The sequence below is a fragment of the Sciurus carolinensis genome, chromosome 9 (assembly GCF_902686445.1).
Source record: "Sciurus carolinensis chromosome 9, mSciCar1.2, whole genome shotgun sequence".
Classification (NCBI taxonomy): domain Eukaryota; kingdom Metazoa; phylum Chordata; class Mammalia; order Rodentia; family Sciuridae; genus Sciurus; species Sciurus carolinensis.
The window spans coordinates 36,743,470-36,768,551 of NC_062221.1; the positions used below are offsets into that span (position 1 = coordinate 36,743,470).

The 25,082-nt window shown below is 32.1% G+C and overlaps 1 protein-coding gene across 1 annotated transcript; it reads right to left on the reverse strand.

Annotated features, from left to right (window-relative positions):
• Window positions 1-10,243: 10,243 nt before the first annotated feature.
• On the reverse strand, window positions 10,244-10,906 carry LOC124992333 (pseudouridine-5'-phosphatase-like). Its single transcript, XM_047563026.1, has one exon. The coding sequence runs from the start codon at window positions 10,880-10,882 to the stop codon at window positions 10,244-10,246; it is 639 nt and encodes a 212-aa protein (XP_047418982.1). The 5' UTR covers window positions 10,883-10,906.
• Between the last annotated feature and the right edge of the window lie 14,176 nt (window positions 10,907-25,082).

Below are 25,082 nucleotides of genomic sequence, written 5' to 3' on the forward strand. Positions count from 1 at the left end.
ACAGTCACATACATATATGTACAAAGCTCATGTAAGTAAAACTTCATTTTTGTTCTCAAGTTTGAGAGTATAAATGGATTCTGAAATGAAAACATTTGAGAATCTTTGCCTTTAGAACTTGTTGGAAATGAAATAAACTCATAAATTAATTATAATTTAAGGATTAATTATACTCTGTGATGGAGGATTATTATTTTTCTAATTCAATTTTAATTTTAACATAAAACTTTAGTATTTTAAGACAATGGAGTTTTTTTTTTTTCTTCAAAATAATATAAAACTGATTGTGGTAATACAAAATATTTTAACTCCCCCTCTTGGGAAAGTCATTTTTTATTACAAGATGATCTGCTTATTACACCCCTCACATCATATTCAGTTTTACTTACGCTCTGTTGCTTCTAAATGTGTCACAATGAATAGAAAAAATAAAGAAGTTGCAATGAGTAAAGCCTGAAAGATATTGGCTTGTGACCACAAGTCTTGTGTCTTTGGTCAATTTGTCTGAAGACTTTGACCTAGAATACTTGACCTAAAAATACCGTCTGTTGATTGTGTGAAGCATACCTAAATTTATCCTACCTATACCTAAGTTTTCTTATTAATCAAACAATAAAAATTTGTTTTGATGATTACATCAGATTCATAAACAGCAATTTGCACAATTGTGTCAGTAAGAATGTATAGAATAAATGTTAATGATTAAATTAATTAGTTTGTTGAAGATATTCAATAAATATGAGCATATTCCTAGTCTTTTTAAGATCCACATTACATAACCTAGATCATGTTAAATGTCTCATTAAAACGTGCAGTCTGCATTACTTTTTCCATCATTAAGTGTAAATATTTAAAATCTGTATACATACAGCCTTATATATATGGTCATAAAAATGTAGTAACAATATGCTTTTATGTTTACCTTGTCATAATGCAACAAGGGACATTTCTAACTATATTGTTTAAATGCATAAAAACTTGGAATTTTTTATTTTCCAGTTCTGTGTGCATTGAATTATAAATTAATTTTTTTATCCTAAATGATTGTTTTCTACCTTTTAGGTCAATTCTCTTATTAGCATTAAGCACAAACCTTTTTTTAGATCCTGAAAATAAAGATCTTCTCCTTTACAGAATTTTATTGTTTAAATTTATTGTCTTAGAAATCTATAAAATTCTTTCTCATGTATTTACTAGTGTCTTATAATTACACATAATAGCAGAGTTCATTTTGATATAACCATACATTCATGGAATATAACTTCCTCCATTTCAGTTCCCAGGGCTTCCTCTTTCCCTCTCATCCTCTCTTCCCCATTTCCTTTCCTATATTCAACTGGTCTTCCTTCTATTTATTTATTTTTTCTTTTTTAATTAGTGCCTTATATATTTGTAAAGGTGATACTGTGATATATTCATATATGTAAATAGCATGATTTTATCCATTTTATTCCACATTTCTTCTTTTTTTCTAACTCATCTTCTCTCCCTCTCATTCTCCTTCATCCATTTCAGTCATCTACAACCTATTTTCATGAGATCTGTTCCTTTTTTTTTCTCCTTACTTTGTTCAAGCGTCTGCATTTGGATGAAAACATTCAACACTTAACTTTATAGTTTATTTTTCTTAGCAAAGTGTTCTTCAGTTTCATCCAGCAAGTGCCATAATTCCATTCTTCTCTATGATCAAGTAAAACTCCATTGTGTGTATATGCCTCAATTTTTTTATTATCTGTTGATGGACAAGCAGTCCATTTCCATAACTTGGCTATTGTAAATAGCATTGCTATAAATATTTATTTACCTGTATCACTACAGCATGTTGATTTTAGTTCTTTTGGATGAATACTCTCACCAACAATGTATGAGTGTACCTGTCCCCCGTATCCTCACTGACAATTGTTATTATTCATATTCTTGATTGTCATTGTAACTGAACTTAGATTTGAAATGTAGCTTTGATTTGCATTTTTCTGATTGCCAGGGATATTGAGATTTTTTTTTATTTATTACTAGACATTTGTGTATCTTCTGTTGAGAAATGTATGATTATTTTTCTCATTGATTTATTTTTTGGTTGTTACATTTTTGAGTTCTTATATATTTATATTAACGTCCTGTCAGAGTAGCAGTTGTCAGACTTCCTCCCATTTTGTAGAATCTCTCTTCACTCCCTTTAATCATTTCTTTTTCAATTCGATGCCATTCCAATTACTGATACTTGGATTTATGTATTGAGATTTCATGATCTTGTTAATAAAGTCAATTCCTGCACCAACATGTTCAATTGTTGACCCTATGTTTTCTCCCACAAGTTGAAAAGTTTATCCTCTAATTTCCAGGTCTTTGATTTACTTTGATTTCACTTTTGTGCAGGGTGAGAGATAGGGATCTGGTTTTACTCTTCTACATATGGATATCCAGTTTTCCCTGCACCATTTGTTTAAAAGGCTATCTTTTCTCCAAGGCTGTTTTTGGTAACTTTGTCAAGTATCAGATCACTGTTACTTTGTGGGTTTGTCTCTGTCTCTTGTATTCGTGTTCATTTTGATGTCAATAGCATGCTGGGTTTTTTAAATTGTTGTTGTTGTTGTTGTTTGTTTTTACTATAGCTTTATAGTAGAATTTGAGATCAAGTATTGTGATGCCTTCCATATCACTCTTCTTTTTCAGAATTTCTTTGGCTATTATGGATCCTTAATTCTTCCAAATGAATTTTAAGACAATTTTTCTTAGTTCTGTGAAGAATGACATGGGTATTTTGATGGGAATTATATGGAATCTGGGCAATACTTTTGGAAAAATGTCCATTTTGACAATATTTATTCAGCCTATCCTAGAAAATAGAAGATCTTTAGATCTTCTTTCCAATTCCTTGTTGTATTGATACTGTTTTTTCATATTCTCAATTTCATTAATTTTAGTTGTGATCTTAATTATTTCTTGTCTTCTAGTGATTTTAGAATTAGTTTGTTCTTCCTTTTCCAAGATCTTGCAGTGGGGTGTAAGCTCATTTATTTGTAATCTCTCTATTCTTTTTTTAAATTGTTCTTCTTAGTTATACATGACAGTAGAATCCATTTTAATAAAAGCATAGAATCATGGGATATATCTTACTCTAATTTGGACCTCTTTCTTGTGGAATCTGTCTTTTCTTTAAATGTGGGCATTCAACACTATACATTTTCCTCTTAGAACAACTTTCATTCTTTTCCAGAGATTTTGATATGTTGCATCCCTATTCACAAGTTTCTAAGAATTTATTTTCTTCTCTCATTTCTTCTATGATTCATTCTTCATTTAGAAGAATATTACTCACTCTCCATGTGCTTTTGTGATTTCTATTATTTTATTGTCATATTTTGTAATTTCATCCCATTATGACCTGATAAGATGTACAGAATTATATCATTTATATTTTTGCATGTTCTAATACTTACACTGTGACCTAGATTGTGTTGTATTTTGGAAAGGATTTTATGAGCTCCTGGGAAAAAAGTAAATTCAGATATTTTAGGATGAAATAGTCTGTAGATATCATTTTATTTATAATATTATTTAGGTTAAGATATCTTTATTGATTTTATGCTTTGATGACCTGTCTATTGAGGATAATGGTGTTATGAAAACACCCAGTATTATTGCATTGGGATTCGTCTGGGTTTAATATCAAGAATTTTCTTTTATAATTAGATACTCCAAGATGTGAGACATATGTATTCAGTATAATTATATCTTATTGTTGAATTGTTCCCTTTATCAGTACATAGTGGCCTTTTTGTCTCTTCTGATTAATGTTTGCTTGAAATCTGCTTTGTCAGATATGCGACTAGCCACCCTGGTTAGTTTTAGACCAGTCACATGGAGTGTTTCTCTCCATTCTTTTACTTTCAGTCTATGGGTGTCTTTGCAGCATATAGTTGGATCTTGTTTTTAATCCATTCTGCCAATCTAGGTATTTTAATTGGGCAATTGAGACAATTGGGCAGTTGAGACCATTTACTTTAAGTGTTACTATTTGTTATTTCTCACCATTTTGGTTTGTTTGCTATATTTAATTCAGTCAATTTTAATTTATTTAGTTGCTCTTCTAAGAAGTTTCATCTATTTGGGAGATTTAGCATCTATTTTTCTTCTGTGTTGTAGTATGCCTTTAAATAATTTTCATAGTGGGTTTTTTTAGTTTATCCTCATTATGGAAACTTTTAATTTTTTTCTATTCTGAAAGATAGCCTATGTGGGTATAACATTTTTGGGTGGTAAATGTGTTCTTTCAGAGTGTGGAATATCTCTTTTCTAGCTCTTCTTTTTTTTTTTTTTTTTGTCTGAGTTGCAAAGTCAGAAGTGAGCCTTTTTGGTTTGACTCTAAATGTGATATGACATTTTTCTGTTGCAGTTTTAAATTATTTCTTTATTTCCTATACTAGGCATTTTTATTGTGATAAATCTGAGAGATTCTCTTTTGATCCTGTTTATTTGGCATTCTATATGACTCCTAAATGTGCATATCCATCCCATATCTAATGTTAATATTCTGGTATTATTTCATTGAGAAGTTTTTAAAGTCTTTAGACTGTAACTCCATGTTTTCTTCGATCCCACTGTTCTTAACTTTGGTCTTTTGATGTTGTCTCAGAGTTCTCATATATTCTGATCATGGTATTTAACTGCATTTTTTTTTTTCCTTTATTATATAGTGAGTATTCAAGTTTGTATTCCTCCATGTTTAAGATCTAAAGTTGTTTCTTTTAAATCTGAAGTTTTATTTTCTACATAATCTAATTTGTTGGTGATACTTTCAAGTGAATTGTAAAAATTTGATTCATTATGTCTTTCATTTCCAGGAATTCTGATTGGTTTATTTTCAGTATTTCTGTTTCTTTATTGAAATGATCTTTCAACTCCTGTATATGCTCTTTAGAGCTTTAGAACTTCTTTTAGTTCATTAAATATTTTATTAATCGGGGGGGGTTTATAGTCTTTCTCTGGAATTTCATCTTGTTCTATATCTGTGTGTTTCTTTATTGTGGATTTGTAAATCTGGGGGGAAAACTTTCCTCATGTTTTCAGAGGGTGGGACTTACATGTGTCAAGATGGATTCCTCCTCCTCTTTTATGTATTTGTGCTTTGGTGTGTGGTTATCTTTTTTGCTATTGAGACTTCTCTTTGTTTTTGCTATATAAGTAGATGTCCAGAAGCGGGACCTGAGGTACCCCTCTTGTTTTACTACTTGGCCCCTGGTCATTGCTTTTGAGTTTTTCTCTTCCTTATTCTATGTGTTGAAATATTGTTGGAGCTCTAGTGGGGCTAATTTGTGCATGAAGTGTGAGTTTCTGTCACTTGGCTGAGTTGTGGGTGTAGCTAAGCAATAGAATCTCTATTCTGTGAACTTGTAGTACCCCAATCACTTCCCACCTTCTCTTAGAAAAAGAGGAATGAGGAAATGCAATAATGGGGTAGCAACCAATATACAGCCTTAAAATAAGTATCCACTGCCTACTATGACATCTATAAATAACACTAATGGTCACTTGAAAAGGAATATGGAGTAAGCATTTACCATCAGCACTAAAAATAAAAAGTCATAAACTGACCTGACATTGAACAGCAGGAGTCAACTATGTTATCCACTGTATTGATGACCACAACACAAATGGTGTACAGTACAGACTAAACAAACTAAGTAGCTCAAACAGAGAGTAAATTTACAGTTCCTTAAGTGAAAAGAAAATGAGAAATGAAGGCAAGGGAAATTTTGAAATATTTAAAAAATAAACAGAGAGAAAGGAGGAAAAAGGCAGATGATGATGGTTACAAAGAAAGAATAATAAAGTAATTCTAAAAGAAATAAAATAAATAGAAGGAAATTCATTAGAGGGGAAAGAAAGATTAAGAAGAATAAAAACAAAGGTACAAACAAGCCAAAAGAAAGCCATATAAAAGTTTACCTCTCCAAAGTCAAAATAAGGTTAAAAATCAAATAAAAAGCCATTAAAAGATGAATTTTATAAATATATCTATATACAAGTATATAATATATATTTCATAAATATACAAATATATCATAGTTTTTATAAATATATAAATAATATAAAATAATATTAAATATAGAAATAGTTAACACTATATTTATAAACATAAATGTTAATATAAATATTTAATATTACTTATATATTTATAATATACTTTATATATACTTATATATAAACATATAACATAAATATTATATAAAAATTTTATAAATATATATATACACACATACACATATATGGTTTGTTTTCACTGAGGTGGTTAACAATATTGACAAAAATGAATGCTCATTGCTTATACTTCTGTGCCTTATTTTTCATTTGTTTTGGATTCTGTATCCACTGGATACAAATTTTTGTGTTTTTCACCAAGTCTCCAGCCATTGTGTTCTGAAGCCAAAGCTGATTGTAGTACCTCCCAGCTTCTTCCCTCACAGTATAGGATAATTTAATCTGGTGAGTAATGAAAATTCAAGTATTTTCTAGACAGACTAGGTTGATATACTCCCAGAATGGAACTGATGCAGAATTCTAAATGGGAAGTTAAAGCAGATGGGGTTTGATTTTGTCTGTGGGAACTTATTTGAGAATAGATCCACAACCCCTGTTGCTGAGCAGTGCTGATTTCTTCTGGATGTCTGGGTTTCAGGAACCTCCTGAAAATTCCACTCTTATAATGGGGCCCTAATCTTCTATTGCTCTCATATATTCCACTGCCAAGGATGTGAATTTTCCAGAACCAGACCTGAAATGCAGATGTACCCATCTTACCCATTTCTGACCTCTTCCCAGATGCTTGCATGGGCCTCCAGTGACAAAGGGAACTGAAGTCTTTCCCTTGGTATTCTCACTCTGGATCACCCCAGTCACAATCTTGTCTGGGCCTGTTTTAAGTCATTCCAGTCCAGGCACTCCACTCCGGACGTCACAACAGGCAACTGCTTGGTCGGTTTATGCATTCCAATCTCTCACCTTCGCAAGCTGCCAATTAGTCACATACAGGTGATTCCCACCATGACTCTAGTTTCACAGGCCAAGTGATTCTGATCATTTTTCAGTCATCAACTTGCTCCATCATCTCTGGGTCAATTAACCTCAGTCTCCCTCTCTATTTCATGTGTTCCTACAAGTGAATTTCTTTCACCATGCTTTGCTCTCTTTCTGCCTTTGTTGCCCTCCCCTCTTCAGTGAGCTGGAAATGCCAATGCTGCCACCAGTTAAGCTGGTGCATCGCTAACATATCATTTCTTTATGTTCATAACTTCTGATTTTCAGTGTGTCTATGATTATTTTACTATCCAATGTTGAATTTTAGTGAATTCTCTCAACCACCCATCTTGCCTAGAAACAGTACTCCTGCTGTTTGAATCTCCAACCGAGGAGCATTGGAGTATGCACACGTCCTCGAATCTACCAACTTCCATTCACAGTCTAATTTTCAAAGTTCCTTAGGACTAGGAAGCCTAGTAAAATTTCCGTTTCATGTTACATACTAAAGAAGGCTGATATTTAATTCCAAGTAAAGATTCAGTGAAAAATATTTGTGTATTTAATTCTCCTGGTCATACATATTTTATAAATTTTATATTAATATAGACTTATCTATAATTGCCATAAATTATTCCTCTTTCTTCCAGTGAAGGGAAGAGAATGAATGTGTGATATGCCTAGGATGAAGGGATCCCAGGTTTTAGTCCTACCGTCTAGTGGTCTTAGGCTTGCATCCCAGGTCCTGGATTTAGTATAATTTGTACTTTTTTTCCCCAACAGTGATTCTCAGGCTACATTTTTATTGAGTAATCCATGTTGCATATGATATTTACAATCACATACTTGATAGTAATCCTATAAATGGTTTCTAATTTTATTTGACACTATAGTTAGACCAAATATTTTATATTAGAGCATCATTTCTATTCTGTTTATTGAGATCACTCTGTTCTTCAAGATTTATAGTTCAAACTATATTCATTATTTTAAACTACAGGGTTATATTTACTGATTGAGAAAGCAAATTAAAATATTATAATGGTAAATATTAAAAGGTCACTAAAAGTGAATTCATGAAGTAATTTATATTTCAATATATTCCTTTTTTATTGGTTCTTTTTAGTTATGATAATAGAATTCATTATTACAGTTTTAAAAATATAAGTTGGGGTTTGTAATTATTGTTTTTTAAGCAAACTCTGAATCTAACCCCATCAAGAATGAAGATGAATATTGAAGTACAATTTTACACTGTGATTATATGGTAATAGAATACTTCCACCAATTTCATTTTTACTACTTTTCTTAGAAACTATTTTTTAAAAATAAAGCAAACACAGAATACATGTCTTTTAAAATATCATTTGTGATGGAATGAGTTAAAGCATCTATCTGAGTGTAGATAGAGATCAACAGGTAGTTTTAAAGTTTTTAAAATTTTAGTAACTATAGTCATCATTAAGAAGTTATACTGTTACTCAAAATAAACTGCAAAACTTCTAGTATATAAATACTAGAAAATAACAAATGGAATAATGCTATCAGAGGGGTATTTTATTTTACAATGTACAGCATTCTAAACAAGGTGTTTCATTTTAATTGCATACAAAAATAAAAATATACTACACTTCTTAAAAGTATATAACAAGTTGTGAAAAAAGTATGCAGTCAGGAAACATTATAATATACTACAGTCATAGAGTTAATATGAAATAGGAAAATGAAATAAAAATGAAATGAAGAAATGTTTGTTCTAATTTATTTGCAAAAGTTAATGACTACTGTAGAATTTTTAATTATTATGATTCAAGAATTAGACTTTCTAAATATGCATATTATTACTTAATATATTAATATATTCCCCTGACACTTCCATAGGTATGAATGTATATATATATATATTTTTTTCAATCAGGTTGTCTATATTCTTTTTTTCACATTGATGTTTTACATATATTGAGGACATTTTTAAAAGATAAACTCATGACTTCCATACAAATATTACATGAACATGGACAAAAAAACTTTTTAAACTAATTTGTGAGGGAACAGATGTTATAATTGGTTTGAAGGAGAACTTAAAGAGCAGACAGGTAAACAGGCAATCAGGAATGCTGACATGAACTTCCTAAACCCAAGCATTGTGGAACAGCCAGGGGCAATCAATACTCATTCCACAAAACACATGCATCACTACATTTCTTCTACAGCTTCCAGAGCTGAAAATTAGCCTAAAATAAATAAATAAATAAATAAATAAATAAATAAATATCAGAGCCACTTGGCAAAAATGTGTTAATCTAAAACCGGGTAGTGTTCCTTTATTTTCCATTTCAATACCTTTCACAATTTTTCTCTGACAAATTACAGCCAAATTCAAAAAGCAGAGTGAATCTACAAAATAGGCTGATCATGAAAATGTGATCGCTGATTATGCCAAAAATGTTCTGTGGTTCTCAGAATTACCAAGTAGCAATTCTGAAATTAAACTTATCTCCATCAAAGATAAGCAGAAAATCAAAGCTCTTAGAACACAGAAGTGATTTTTCTGAGGTAGAAAACATTCTTCAATGTGGATAAAGATATAGATACAACATGTATTCTATAGACACAAACTAAAACTATTGATTCATTCAGACAGGGTGATTTGCTGAGATTATCTGAAAGGAGCAAAAATAATTTTGAGGTTGGCTAATTGGAAAGATGGTTTCTTAAGGTTCACCAATAACAAGGCTCTTCCATTCAGGTTATAAAGGAGAGAAAATTAACATCTCACTTATCAGTTGTTTTTGCATGTTAACATCAACATCAAAGAGAGTGAAGAAATGTAATATATATATGTATATATACATGCACATACACATATATACACACAGAAAAATGTATACATATATGCACACATGGTTTGTATTTTCTAGCAGCAATTGTTCCCTTTATTGTATACTTTATCCACTTCATTATTCAGAGAGTAAAGCAAGACCTATGCTCTGGACTGTCTCTATTTGTCTTCCATTCACTACCAAGTGGACAGTTAAAAACGCTTGAGAGTGGGCCAAGCCAACAAAGGATGAAAAGGCCCATTTCACAAGCCCATTTTACACTGATGATATAGGTCACAATTTGAAGGCTATCGTTTTCATTCACTCTTTCCCTCAGCAGTAGGCATCATGAACATGGACTCTAGGTGCCAAGAAGCCCAAAAGAATACCGAGAAACCTCGCCCTCACTCATAGGCAGGCAGATCAAACAGTTCGGGCTGGACGTCCTGCAGGGAACTGAGCACCAGAGTGGCCTTTCTCGTCAAGTCTCTGTTCAGGTTTTCATCCGGAACCATGACCACCTGCATCCCAGCGGCCAGGGCCGCCTCCACCCCATTGGGAGCATCTTCAAAGACGAGGCACTTTTCAGGGAGTGGAGGAGGAGAAAACCTCCTGGCACAGGCGAGAAATATTTCAGGGTCTGGTTTGCCATTCTTCACCTCGTCTCCCAACACGATGTGGTTAAACAAACTGAAGAATTCCTTGTGTCTTCTCGTTTTCACTTTGAAGGATGCGGACTCTGAGCTGGTGGCCACGGCAATGGGTATGCTGTGCTTCTGCAGGTGGTGGATCAGTTTTTCGGCGCCTGGCATGAGTTCAGCTTCAGGGAAGAGCTCCTGTAACTTGGTTTGGCTCTCCTCCATCAGCTCCTCTTTGGACATCGGCAGCTTCAGGACATCTACCATGATCTGAGCCGCCTCCAACGCCTTTTTACCCATAACCAGGGGCTTGACTTCCCAGGTGTACTTTTTTTCATAGCGACCACATATTTCTTCCAACACCACAGAACGTAGCCGTTCAGTATCCAGAAGCAGGCCGTCCATGTCAAAGATGACGTGGGTGACTGGCCGCAGCCCCAGCACAAGCGAAGCCATCTCCACCTGAGTGGGGTTGGGAAGACGCTCGGCCACCGGTCGGAGCACGTGCTCCGAGATCCTCTGTGCACGTGCACCCTGGCCCGAGTCATCTGTTGTTAGGGCTGAGTCTCAAGGGTTCTTAATATTTTGGATGACCATCTTTTATCAGATATGTGTTTTATAATATTTTCTCTCAGCAGTTTGTCTTCTCATATTCTTGACAGGGTGTTTTCAAGAGCAGAAAATTTTAATTTTAATGAAATCCACCAATTACTGTGCCCTTGGTATTACAAGTAAAAGAGTCATAATCTAAACGAAGTTCTTTGGTTCCTCTGGAATTAGTGTAATGACTATTTTATCCATTTAGGTGTCTTTGCTCCTGTATCAAATATCAATTGACTATATTTATGTGAGATCTCTTTCTGGGCCCTGTATTATATTTCATTGATCTATTTGTGCATTTTTTTTTTCCCACACTGTATTGATTATTGTAGGTTTTTTTTTGGTTTTTTTTTTTTAAGGTGTTTGGTATCAGTCTTTCAACTTCATTCCTGTCAATATTGAGTTGACTTTTATAAATTGTAAAATCTCATTGTAAATTTTAGACTGGGTTTGGCAATATCTGTAAAAATGCCTTCTGAGTTTGTATTCATTCCATATATCAAGTTTGAAAGAACTGGCAGCCTCACTATGTTCAATCTTCCTGTCTATAGACATGGACAGTTTCTCCAGTCCTTCTTTGATATCTTACATCCAGATTTTCCTCAAATACTTGTACATATTTTGTCAGATCTGCATCTAGGTGTTCTATTTTGGAGGTAAAGCTAATGTAAACAACATTGTGTTTTTTTATTTAAAATTTAGATTTGTTCTTTCCTGGTAAAATATTTTCTTTTAGAATGTATTATGGCACTATAGGAATTAAAAGTGTGGTATAGTGAGTAAAGTAGATAAATAGAATCTGAAGCAGAATAAAAGCCCAGAAATAGTCACAAATGAAAATATTCTTTATCATCAACTTGGCTATAAACATCAGAGAAGAAAAATGGATTATGTGGAAAACTGGAGACAACTAGGTAGAGAAATGAAATAAGATAGACTGAATCACTACATTAAAACATCAAGATATTGATCCCAGACATTCTAGGATCTCTTCTGAATTGAAAAGGTAAGTCATGGAAGTTCAGTTTGTTATTCTAAACTGACAATGGAAAACTAAAAGAAAAAAAAAAATTAAAACTCATACAGTAGAAGGAAACAGCAAATTAAAATAATAAAAAATAACTACAGAGAAGTTAATAAACATGAAAAACTAACATTGTATAATTGACCTATAATACCAAGAGTTCTTTTCTGAGTCTATAAAGAAAACTATAATGAATAAGTAAAAGAAAAGTTACTATAAGAAACTAGGCAAAGTCTAGGAACAGTTATTTCTGAGCAATATGAAATTCAGAAATTCTCTGAAACATAGGGGAAAAAAAAGCTTATTTTCACTCATGAGTGTAATGCCACAGTTGAAATCATTTTCTCTTGTAAATTGGTCAGTTGTATAGAAGATTGAATCCTCAGTCTTGCTTGGCTTACAAAAGCTTATTTAACAATGCAGAACCTAAATTTCATTTGGTACAACACTGGTTAAATAATGAACATAGACAACTCCAGATTAATAATAAGGAAATATTACTTAGGTATACTATCAAGTAATTATAGAAAGAGTAGAGTACATTTCTTTTATATAAGAAAAGATAAATACAAATGAATATATGCATAATTAGATAATAAATAAAGACATTATTATAATACCACTACATAGTGTTTTACTATGGAATCATTAAAATTATATATTGTAAGAATACTTAATATAAAAAATGAAACATTATTGGAAGGGAAAATCAAGTTATAAAATATTGTAATAGTGTGATCCTATATATGTAAAAGAGAAAAATTGTATGTGTGTGTTTGTATGCATTTGTGTGTAACTTGTAAATTGAATAAAGATGACACATCTTGGAATAAAAAAAAAAAATCCTTGTACTGTACCCATGAAATCCAGAAGGTGGATCTGATCATATGTCAATGAGACCTCAAAAAATTTGACTGGAAACAAACAAACAAAAAAATAGGAAAATGATAGATGCATATTGTAAATGCATAGATTTATCTCTAAATGTACATTCAAGAGACTGGTGAATGATTGCCTGAGAAGAGACCGAGTTGAGTGGTGGACAAAAGAAAGGCTGGGAAATACTTTTCACTGTTTACCCTGTTGAAACTTTTTTAATTTTTCAAAGTTAAGTTTTTAGTTATACAAATTAGTTTTGAGAACAAAAAAGAGAGAGAGAGAGAAAGAGAGAGAGAGAGAGAGAGAGAGAGAGAGAGAGAGAGAGAGAGCTGTTTTTCCTTTTAGGGACTCAAAACCAGGAATGGTTACACATTTAGGTCATCAGGAATTGCAGTCTCAGAGAATACTTTAAACTTGCATAGAAAGTGGACTACAAGATTCAATTCATTTTATTTAAAGCAAAAAGACATGGCATTCATAGTTGATTTGGGGTTAGAAGTCACTTTTTTTCCCCAACTTCTGTTCCTGGAATTGCTGTTATTTCTGTGACACTGTTATCTATTGAGGTCTTTGTTGCTTTTGTTCTCCTGGTTCTTGCCTTGCCAGCCTATTTTCTGTGCACTAAAGCTAAACCCCTGCTTTTTTCACCAGTTCCACTAAGGGCCCTGTATAATCTTGTAAAGTTTTGGTTTAGTTTAATATCTACCAAAAAAAATTAAGTCCAGTTACATTTCTTTCTTTCTTTTAAAATTATGACTTGTGAATATATGTTGAACTAAGCAAATGCTCATTAATTTTATCTTTAAGATTACTATGCAAGCATCAGGCAGTTCTGTATGGAATTTAACTGAAGAGTAGACAGAGTTCCCCTAAATGGAAGGCAAAAATGTGTGGTTTAAATCACAGGTGTACCTTTTGTTAGCATTTCTCATCTTAAAATATGCTGCCTTTTTTATAACGAGCTCATATTTTTAAATTGCTTAGGATTTTGTCCCTCATCTCTAACAATCAGTAGTAGATATTATTTATTTGTCTATTAATTTATGTATTTTCCAAAATAGGTAACTGATTTCATGTACTTCTGTTGGTGGTAAAAACTTTAGTAGTAATATGCAAAAATTTAAATAACCTTCCATTTGGTCCTCATCCTCCTGGGTGAATGTGTTTTCTGGAGCTGAAATTTCAAAAGAGTTTAATTTATAGCTTAACACATACATTTTGATCCTTTGAGGTTGATTGACACAGAATTGTCTAGCCAGTGATTGTTGGGAGAGATGGAGATACCCTTAGCAGTACTCAATCCGCAGGCTCACGGGATTGAATTATTTCAATAAAACTACTCAGATTACAGTATTTTTCTTCTGAGACTGTGTGATATGTGAGATTTCAGTGAGTAGAACACAGAAGCAGATAAGAATCAAGCTTATTTACCCAATCAAATATCTAAGAGTTTCCAGAAAGGCAAAACAACACAATTATTCTCTTAAAAAAAAAAAAAAAAAGTTATGTTTTACAATGTTATTGTTACCTTGTGTCATTATTTTCAAGTGAATTAATAAATACGTTTTAAATTTATGCTATGACTTTTAGTATAGAAAGGATCCATAGCCACCAACAAGTTTTAGTCATCCTCATTCATTCATTTTTTAAAATTGATTTATTTTGATTCATGGTAAACAAATGGGATACAACTGTTGTTTCTCTGGTTGTACATGAAGTAGAGTCTCACCATTTGTGCTCATTCATTCATTTTTAGAGTGTAAACAGATTTAAGTAGGGAATCTTTATATAAGAGTCAAGATTTGCTCTAGAAGAATAAAACTTTGGAGCTAATAACAGTAGCAATCATTAACAGACAAGGAGAAAAGAAAGAGATGTCTCACTAGTTAAGGACACTAGAGAAAGGAGCAAGCACAGATAGATGGAACACAAAGCTGATCTGATCTCCACCATAATCCTTTTATCCTGACTGGTGTTATTTCAGAATGACCTGGCTTTCTGCCCTGACACACTACCACATTACACAAATTATTATCATTGAAAAGGCCATAGAATGTAACTGTTAAGTCAGCAGAGAGACAACTCCTTTTCTATTATAAAGATAGGTGTTTCTTTGTATTAATTTAATTTATAATGACATGAATAAGAATTTATTTACTTTTCAGGGAATTTTATTAATGATTCAAAGTGCACATTTTGCTTTATTTATATTTCTAAATTTTACATATTTTTTGTTTAATCTGTATTTATGTATTTAAAATATCTATGCTTATATAATGATAAAATTGGTAGCATGTTGGTAGCTTAAAATGTTAAAGAACATATTTAAAGGTAAGTAGAACAATCTTATATATTTGTTTTTTTATGTAGGAGTTAGATACTTATATTCTAGTTATTAATTCTGATCATTAGCACAATTAAAATATTGTTACTTATGAATAGTAAAATTAACATTGTAAGTTCTATGCAATCACTTTTTAAAAAGAAATTAAATATTTTCTCTTACAATGATTATTTAGTGTTGAAAAAAATAGCCTATATTGAATCACAGTATTAACAAATGTATATATTTTTTATCTCTTTAATGATAATAAAATCAACAGAGCCAATAAAAAAAAATTGCTATTCTAATTGTCTGTTTTTCTTCCTTACCTTGGTGGCAAGATTAAAAAACAAGAACATTTCAAAAAGTTCTAGTTGGTTACTGACGTTAGTAATAAAAAATAAGAGGGCTGATTAAATTGGTATGAATGAGCAGTACTATCTGAATTTAGTATTTTCTAATTCTAAAATTAAACATGAAGAAAGTACCACTGCCCTTTTAGATGATAATTTTTGGTTAGCCAATTACACAAAAATTTTCAGTGATATATAATAATAAAAATTTCACTAATGTTTATTTTAAGTGAGTGCATAATAAAAAGTACTTGTCATACTCTGCAAGTACAGAAATTCCAATTAAGCAAAATCACCCATAACCTATCACATTTAGTGATAGTGAATAATACGATGTTGCTGGTTAGTTTGTGGAGTTTTTAACCCCTCAAGTATAAATCAGGTTTCCTCACCTCAGTGTTCAACCTGAGAACATGGTATTTAAGATTCATCATACACTTATTAACTATTGTTGACTTTGCTAGCTCTTTATAAAAAACCATCAAAGGCAATATGATTCCTTTCAGGATTAATTAGTTTCCAATTCTTATAAAGTCTTGTAAAAATAAATTTTCAGAAATTCCTTCTTCACAGAACTTTTGCCTTAAAAATTATCCAGAAGTTTATGTCTCAGTAAATCATTTAAACAATTGATCCATTTTTATGAATTGAAGATACATGGCAGTGTGGAAGATACAGTAAGAGCCACAGATTTAAGTAAAGTATACACATTTGTCATGAAAATATGTTCTGCTAAAATAGAGCAAAGATTGGAAATTCAAATTAGATCTGCTTGGATTGAACAAAGTAAGCCAAGGGTAAGAGACATGGGATTGGGGAGGGCCATGAGTAGTGTCTGTGACTCATCTAAGGGACTATGCCAGTCAGCTCAAACAGATGGCTGCCTGGTGGCAATGCAGACCCAGAATTGTCATTGCCAGACACTCATTTTTCAAGAAAGATGGAATAACTGAATCTTAATATGAAATCTCCTGTTGTTGTGTTGTTGTTTTTAATTTTGGCAATACAAACAAAAAGCAACAACAAAAATCTACTCTATAGTTAAAGCAGGCATGACCATTCCTCTAAGGCACCTGGCAATCACATCTAATTTAATGAACTATTTAACATTGAATGAATGTTACCCAATCTCACATGCTTATAGGCTGCAACTTTAGGAATAAACATTACAAAACATGAAACTTTTATGCCCCAAATTATTTTGTTATTTCTTCCTCCAAAAACAACAAAACATTTTATTGCTCTCAAACTTACACAAACTGGCTGATAGACATACTGTCCTAAACTCCTGAAATTTTCTTTTGAGATTTGCTATTCTTGATTCATAGAAGAAACAGATTGTTTCCTATTTAGTACATAAAACAGAGGTTTCTTTTAATGGCCTTAGTATCTTTTTCACCCTTTAACCTTTAGGGGTGAAGAAAAATTATATATGTATATATACATATATACATATATATATATATGAAAAAATCATATATATACATATATATATATGAGATTAAAAAGAAGAAGAAAGGTTTTTCTTTTTCCATAGGTTAATGTTTTGTTTGTTTTTAATATACTTAATATGTTTCATTAAGGTATATTCTATCTGAATTTGGAATTTATATTAAAATATGCCTTGAATGTTTTCCATATTTACTACTTCTGAGTGTCTTGAGTGTTTTCTTTCCCATATTTACTGTTCTGTTCATAAGAGTAAAAGTTGGAATGTTAGTTTCTTATGGACTTTTCCAGTGTATGGAATGTAGTTAACTACTGTAACTGTTGGGTTGAAATTGAGTTTTCTCAAAACATGTCTTCTGTCTGTTAACTGGTTACACATAGGGTAGCTTTTACCTTAGTATTTTTTAGTCAAGTGGAGATTCTTCTTTAATCAGAGGGCTTAAAAATATATATCCCATTTCAGGGCAGGGGAACATTCTTGTCTTTGTATTAACTAACTACCCATTTCACTAATCCGTACTACGTTGTCATTGAATACATATGGAAACGAAGCCCTTCTTGTTTGACTGAATGGGTGAGACCTGGCTCTGAAGCCAAACATAATACAAGGTGTGTCGCTCTGGTCAGTGAGGACAATGATCAAGCAGGAATGGAAGGTAGGTGTATAAGACCATGAACAGATATCTTCCCCTGTATTTTCCAGCTATCTAAACTCATTTATTTTTCATATCAGGATGAAGAATGCCTGTGTCAGTAATAATTTTTTTAAATCAGGATATTTTGGTCCTTCACTACTTGGGCAATTATTTTTACTATTTTCTTTAGAGTCCAGTGAGGTTTTAAGGTTTCAAGGTTTTAAAATGTTTATCAATACTTCCACTGAAAATGGTGGAGATTAATATAAAGTATTACTAGTTTGATACAATCTTTATACAAAACTTAATATGTTTAAAATTATACAGATAACATTTTTCCAGGATAAAAATTCAATGGTGCCATAAATAAGAATTAATAATAACTAATATGCACTGAAATAGAGGGAATATGCATGGTTGAAATCCATAAAAAACATAATGAGTGCAGTACAGTTTAAAATCGAGCTTTCCTCTGACTAAGACATTATCAAAGAGAAAATTGCTATAATTTGTATGCTATGGACTCCCAGCAGGTCCTTGCTGACTCAGTGACTGACTAACAAGTAGGCTAATTTAAGTTTAATATCTCTTTTGCTCATCTTTTATTATTGGTGTGAAGAAGCATTAAGTGGACCAAAAGTCAGGCAACGAGGGAGAGAAATAATAATATGCTGATAATAAACTGAACAGGAGAAATCTGAATATAGGATAAACATATAAATCTAAGTTATCTCATTTTTTATAAAGTTCACTACAGAATTTGAGCTTTAACCTCCCTGGTAATCTAAATGGTTATATTCATGTATAATTAAATAACTAAATCTGGGCAAATGAAAACCAAAAAGAACAGTACCATTTCAGAACACATTGACTCAATTTTTAATTACTTCGCACTGCAGAAAATTATTTTGCAATAGTGCACTTAGAAATAGCAAAAACCTGTTGGAAATTAATTTATCAAATTATCATCATCTCAATTACTGCGTCATGATATGTAGATGATAGATGAAAATATATTTAGTAAATTTGTTAAAAAAGAGTAAAACTTTAGGAAATAGTTTTACTTTTCTCTTTGAAAAAAAGCACATTGTGACATACTAAATAAAATGACAAAGACAATTTCAAATTTAGCAATTTGAAAAACTATGTTCCTAAGGCTTTTTAGTCTAAGGATAGGAACCAGGAGACTTGTTTACACCTTTTGGATATGAAATTCTAATGAGCAATGACAACAGCTCCTAGGCAGATGACTCAAATCTGTTAGGAATGTTTATGTCATACAGATAAAAAGGGAAAAGGACAACGGTAATTAAGAAGGCCACTCTGAACCGTGGTTTGAAGATCAGCAGTACTTATCCATTGTTCTTGGGATCAATGATTCCAAGACAACTGACTACCGAGACTACATGTGTTGTCAGACTAATTGGATAAATTGGTACCAATGCAGCAAATGAGAGTGAACTACAGCAGCTTTAAAATGTCAGCCCTTCTTAGGAGAGGGTTTTGTTTAAAAAAGGAAATATTCCTTCATATGAGATAAATTCGAAACATAGCAGTTCTACAAGTGATATACTGGCCATTACAGTAAGAGGAGGAATGTACAGGTGTACAGGTTATGGGATTTTCACTGTATCTATTAATTTTTCTGAGATTATTGTCTCACTTATCAACAAGAAGAATATTATTTTCTCACATGTGGAGTGAGGATAATTTTCCTGAAGATCATTGACATTATAAATCACTATTCAAATGAGATTCATTGATAGGTTGTGCAGGCTTCTGATTAGGCAGTGTTATATGGGAGATATTTTTGTGTCACTCCAATATATTTTCTCAGTTCTTATGTACATGAAAATACTCCAATGTGTATTCTTGGAACTTGGGACTTTTTCATGAAGTTGGTAGTTACAGTTTTTGATGTTGTGCCGACTAAAGATTGGTAAATATAATCATGTGTATAGTCCTTTATGTCAGGTCCTTTCAGGACATTAAATACGTTAGTACCTTGTGACTTTCTAAGGGGTATGTGTGAAATAGAAATGGATGTATCCTTAGTATGCTTAATCATAGAACTTATTATTCTTGGAATATGAGAATTCATATTCAAAGCTCACTTTGGAATTTGCTCTTCTATATTTCAGATGCCATTCTCCCTAGAAGAATGCATTGTTTTGTGTAGTTTGCAATGAAGACAAAGTTTATCAAGCTATCCTTACTGGTATCAGATCCTGGTTCTTTCACTTCCTATGTAATTTACTCTCTTTTTATCCACATATAAAGGTAAAAGATTTTTGTTTTTTAGTTATATATGATGTATACATCTTGTTATGTTCCTTATAGCATACATTATGTTGAAAAGGTAAAGCTTTTCACTAGTATAAATATTTTTTATACAGGTTCTCTTAGGAAGGATTAGCAGTCATTTTTAAACTCATTTTAAAATAAAACCCTGACTAAAGTAGTCTGTTAATTAGTCCATATCAGTTATGTATGTTTTACATATAAAAAAAGAAAAGAAAACAGTGCTTTTTCTCTCTCTCATTGGTTTGTCCAGTGATCTTAAAACACTAGTTTTGCTTCACTTATTTTCAATGCTTATGTTGCTCTCTCTCAATTGATAGCATATTTAAAAACTCTATCTTCAAATTGTGTTTTAGTCAGAGGTTAAGAAAAACATGACTAGTAAGAATGATACCTAGCAAATGTTACTAAAGGACATACTAGTTAAAGATCATGTGTTCTTAACTACTATACCATGTGTGTTTTGATCTAAGTGCCTTCAAGTCCATTAAAACATAGACAGAAAGTTAATACTTGCACATTTTATAATTGTGTCGATGAAACAGACTATCATGGCAGTAACCATAAGGTGAAAATTACTAGGTGGAGAGTTCCATTATGTAGTAGTAACTAAAGAATTGTAATTGAAAGAAGGCCCTTTTTAATAATAGTCATCTTTACTGATGTGAGGATATATCTTGTGGTTATGATTATCATTCCATCATCAATACTAAAGTTGAGCATCCTGTCATATACCTTTTGATCATTTGGATAAATATCAACTTATTAAGCCCATCTTTAATTGCATTATTTTATTGCCATTGATCAGTAGGTGTAATTTCTGTATTTTGGGTACACTGTTTGCAAATATTTTCTTCCATTGTATAGGTTGCCATTTTCTTCCACTGATCATTTGCTGTTCAGAAGCTCTTGTGTTTGATGTAGCCCCACTTGTCTCACTCTGCTTTTGTTGTTTATGTGTTTGTGCTTTCACATTCAGAAATAATTTCCTAATCTAATTCATAAAGGTTTTTCCATTATATTTTCTTCCAGGAATTTTACAGTTTTATGTCTTATGATTCACTTTTAAATTCATTTTCAGTTATTTTTGGGCATTACATAAGATATGTGTTTTATACATTTTTGTTTATTTGCATGTGGATATTCAGTTTATCAAACATCATTTGTGGAAGAGACTATCCTTTTCCTAGTGTTTATTCTTGACATCCCTGATGAAAATCAGTTGAGTATACAGGCATAGGCTATTCCAAAAACAACATAGATATTGGTGGGAATATGTAGGAATTGGAATTCTTTCACGTAAAATGGCTCAGAGTCTTGTTAAACAGTATAAAGTTTCATCAGAAGTCAAAAATAGAATTACCATATGGTATAGCAATCCCACTTTTTGGTATATATCACAAAAATTAAAATATGGGTCTCAAAGAGATAACTGAAATAACCTAAATGTTCATAAAGTGGATGAATGTATAAAGAACATGTGATATACATATAAAGTGCAATAGGATTCACCCTTCGAAAAAGTAGGAAATCATGCTAGCTGAAGCAATATGGATAAACCTGGAGGACATTTTGCTAAGTGAAATAAACTAGTCACAGAAGGACAAATGCTGCATGATTCTATTTATGTGATATATCTAAAATAGTCCAACTTGTAGAAATAGAAAGTAGAATGATGGTTGCCAAGTACTGAGGAGATGGGTACGTGGGGATTTGTTGTTTAATTGGTATAAGGTTTCAGAAACAAGATTAATTCTAGAGATATGCTATAAGATATTGTGCATATGGTTAACAATATTGTGTTGTATACTTAAAAATTCAGAAAGAGGGTAAATAGCATCTGAAATCTTTCCACAGAACAATTACCATTCTTATTTGATTGTTAAAAAAACAAGCCTGAAGAAAAATTATGAATCGGATGGCCATGACCATCTCATCTTTCAGTCTCGGCCATTAATTCAGGAAAAGAAACCAGATGAGGGTCGATGTGGGATGAAAAAAAGACAAACGCATATCAAGAGACAAAGCTGGGGCTAGGTGTGTAGCCATCCTCTGATGGAGTTCGACTGACCAGAGGTAGCTCAGCATGTTTATTATATAGTTTTTATCATCAAAAGGTTATTTGTGATACAGTTTCAGCAAAGCAAGCAATCTGAAGTACACCGGACTGGTGAGGCATTAGGGTCATCTTGTTATGTTCAGAATTCTCTATCCCAGAAAGTTGTTGCCTGAGCTGACAGTTCCAACTGATACAACTCTGTGTTTTTGCACGTTTCCTTGGGCTAGCATCACCATAGCAACTGGGCCATCTTGAACTGCATCTTTGCATAAGAAGTTCTCAGTGCAGACGTAGCCATGAGGCAATCAGAAAGACTATGATTCAAAGCATCACTCTCCACATGCTTCAATATTCTTTACTTCGATATTCTTTACTTTGACAATGCCCCAGTCAAAAAGCAAGCCCCAACACAATTACCATGCCTGAACATGCCATGTCAGACAGCACATCCTCTGGAACTCTCAAGTCTATCTTCCTCAAATTCCAATATACTGAGTTCATGTGTTTCTCTTTCTGAACTAAATAGGCCTTCCATCATTATTGTTTGTTAGGCACATTATTTGAAATGATGCTTACTGTAAGAATTCTAGGATTATAGGTACTTTTGAGGATGTGAAGCCTCTTTTGTCATAGCTAATTCAAAAGGGTAACGAGTCACTGAAAGTAACTTGAGGAACAGGTACTGGTAATAGAGAGAAGAATAGTAATTCTAGCAGCAGCCGCCTACTGAATGAGATACAGGTAAAACAAAATAAACTAAGAAGTCAATTATCAAAGATTTATCAAAAAGTGTATCATAGTAATATTTGATTAATGAAATATTTTAATGTTATAGTATATCTGAAAAAATCATTATTTCTTACTAAATTAAAATATTACAATTTTTATAATTGAAGTATGTATTAATAGTTGGATACTAATGTAAATGGAGACTAATTCCCTCCTAAAACAAAAATTTACTTTATATCATGTATTTACAAATAGAGAGGGATATAGTCTTTAAGTGCTAATATAATGGACTAAATTTTTATATAATGATTCAATGTGTTGAATTAAAAATCTATCTTCTTGATTCATCTACCCACTTTTTCTACTTTTTCTCTTTGGAAAAAAAAAAGAGATGTCTTTATTTTCTTTCACATGACAGCCCTTCAAAACCATCCCAACTTTGATGTTGGGATCAATGATTCTCAGACAACTTGAACAACAGACTGTGTGTGTTTTCAAATAATGAGAGTATGGGCACTGGTGCATTGAATATTAATTGACTTCACATATGTGAGGATATTAACCTGTGATGAGGCCCTTCAGTCACCCATCAGGCTTTTCCCTTTTGTTTGTTAACTCTTGTTCAAACAAACTTTTATTTACATGAACCAGTTTACAATTCCCATATCCTTCCTCCAACATGACCTCTCTGCTTCCAGTATTAATGTAATTTTTTTTTAGCAATTCTGTTAAAATTGCTACATATATACAATTACAATAAGTTTTCTAAAAAAGAGAATGATTTAGACTGTCTTCTTCAAGTTCATGTGAAAGTTACTGTGTTATATTGGGATAATAGTATAATGTATTATTCATTTCATATTAGTTTTCTATTTGATGCATACATCTTTAAGATTATTTCATTCAGTCCCTTGGCTCATATGCCAACTCAACTTCATTCAAAAATTTTAGTCTTGTAGTCTATGTTATCAATGTACATTAAATATGTAGTGAGTAACATAGGACTCATTTTCTCTCTAGCTATTTCTCATTGTAATTACTTTTCTTCAAAAAAATGTAGTCACATGATATTAAGTTTACCTGTTTATTTTCAGACTACATCTTTCCCCTGAGGACAATATGAGAAACTATGTTCAGTAACATTCTGAACTAAATATAACTGTGCTATTTTCCTGAAATCTGAAACATACCCAAAAAACAAAACTATTTTACTCAAAGGCAGAGTCAATGCAGAAAAAGAACTAATATTCAAGAAGTCTTTGCATTAACAGAAACAGATTTCTTCAAATTTTTCTCTAGGTCTGACTGTGATACCATAAAACCTTATTCAAATTTCCTTTCTTTTATGTGGTCTGACTAACCTAACTTGATCTCTTTATTTCCCCCCACATCTACTGGTATTTTCTCCCTAATTCTGTGTCTTTATTTATTCCCTCAGATTTACTTTCACGCTTTGTCTTTGCTGTATTTGGACTGACACTAACTAGAAAATTATATGACACTTTTTCATTCTGATAACCTCTTTCGATGCTTGTTCTTGATGATCGTAGACACAGGTACAGAAAAACAAGTATTACATGATCTTACTCGTATATGGAATCTTAAAGAGTTCATCTCATAGCACTTGGGAGTAGAAAGGTGGATACCCGAGGCCAGGGACAGTGGTGGAGGAGTGCTGGGAAAGTGCTGATCCGCATGTAGCAAGTTACAGTTAAATAGGAGCAAGACGCTCTGGGATCCTATTGCACAGTAGGTGACATTAGAGAACAATTATGCACTGTGTATTCAAAAAGCTAGAAAAAAGGATTTGGAAAGTTTCACTTCAAAGAAATAATAGTATTAGGAGATAAACATATTTTGTCTGGTTTAAACTTTTAAAAATATATACATGTATAGAAAATTATATGGTTCTAAATAGGTACAACTTTATGTCTTTATGTACCAGTTTAATAGAAAAATCAATCAACAAATTGCATTTTAGTAGAACAGTTATCATTAGCAGTAATTAATTTTGTATTTCAAAATAGCTAATAGAAAGACGTCTTAATGGTTCCACTGCAAAGAAATGACATATGTCTGAGGTTGTACCTATGCCATTCATACTGATCTAATCATTAGACATTGTATACAGGCATTGAAATATCACACTTTACTCCATAGTATACAATTACCATGTGTCAATTATAATCTGTATACTGAACACATACTGGCTTTTACTTGTCAACATTCTGCAAACTATACATTTACATTATA

Coding starts and splice junctions, on each gene's coding strand:
- LOC124992333 (XM_047563026.1), bottom strand. CDS start 10,882: ATGGACGGCCTGCTTCTGGATACTGAACGGCTACGTTCTGTGGTGTTG.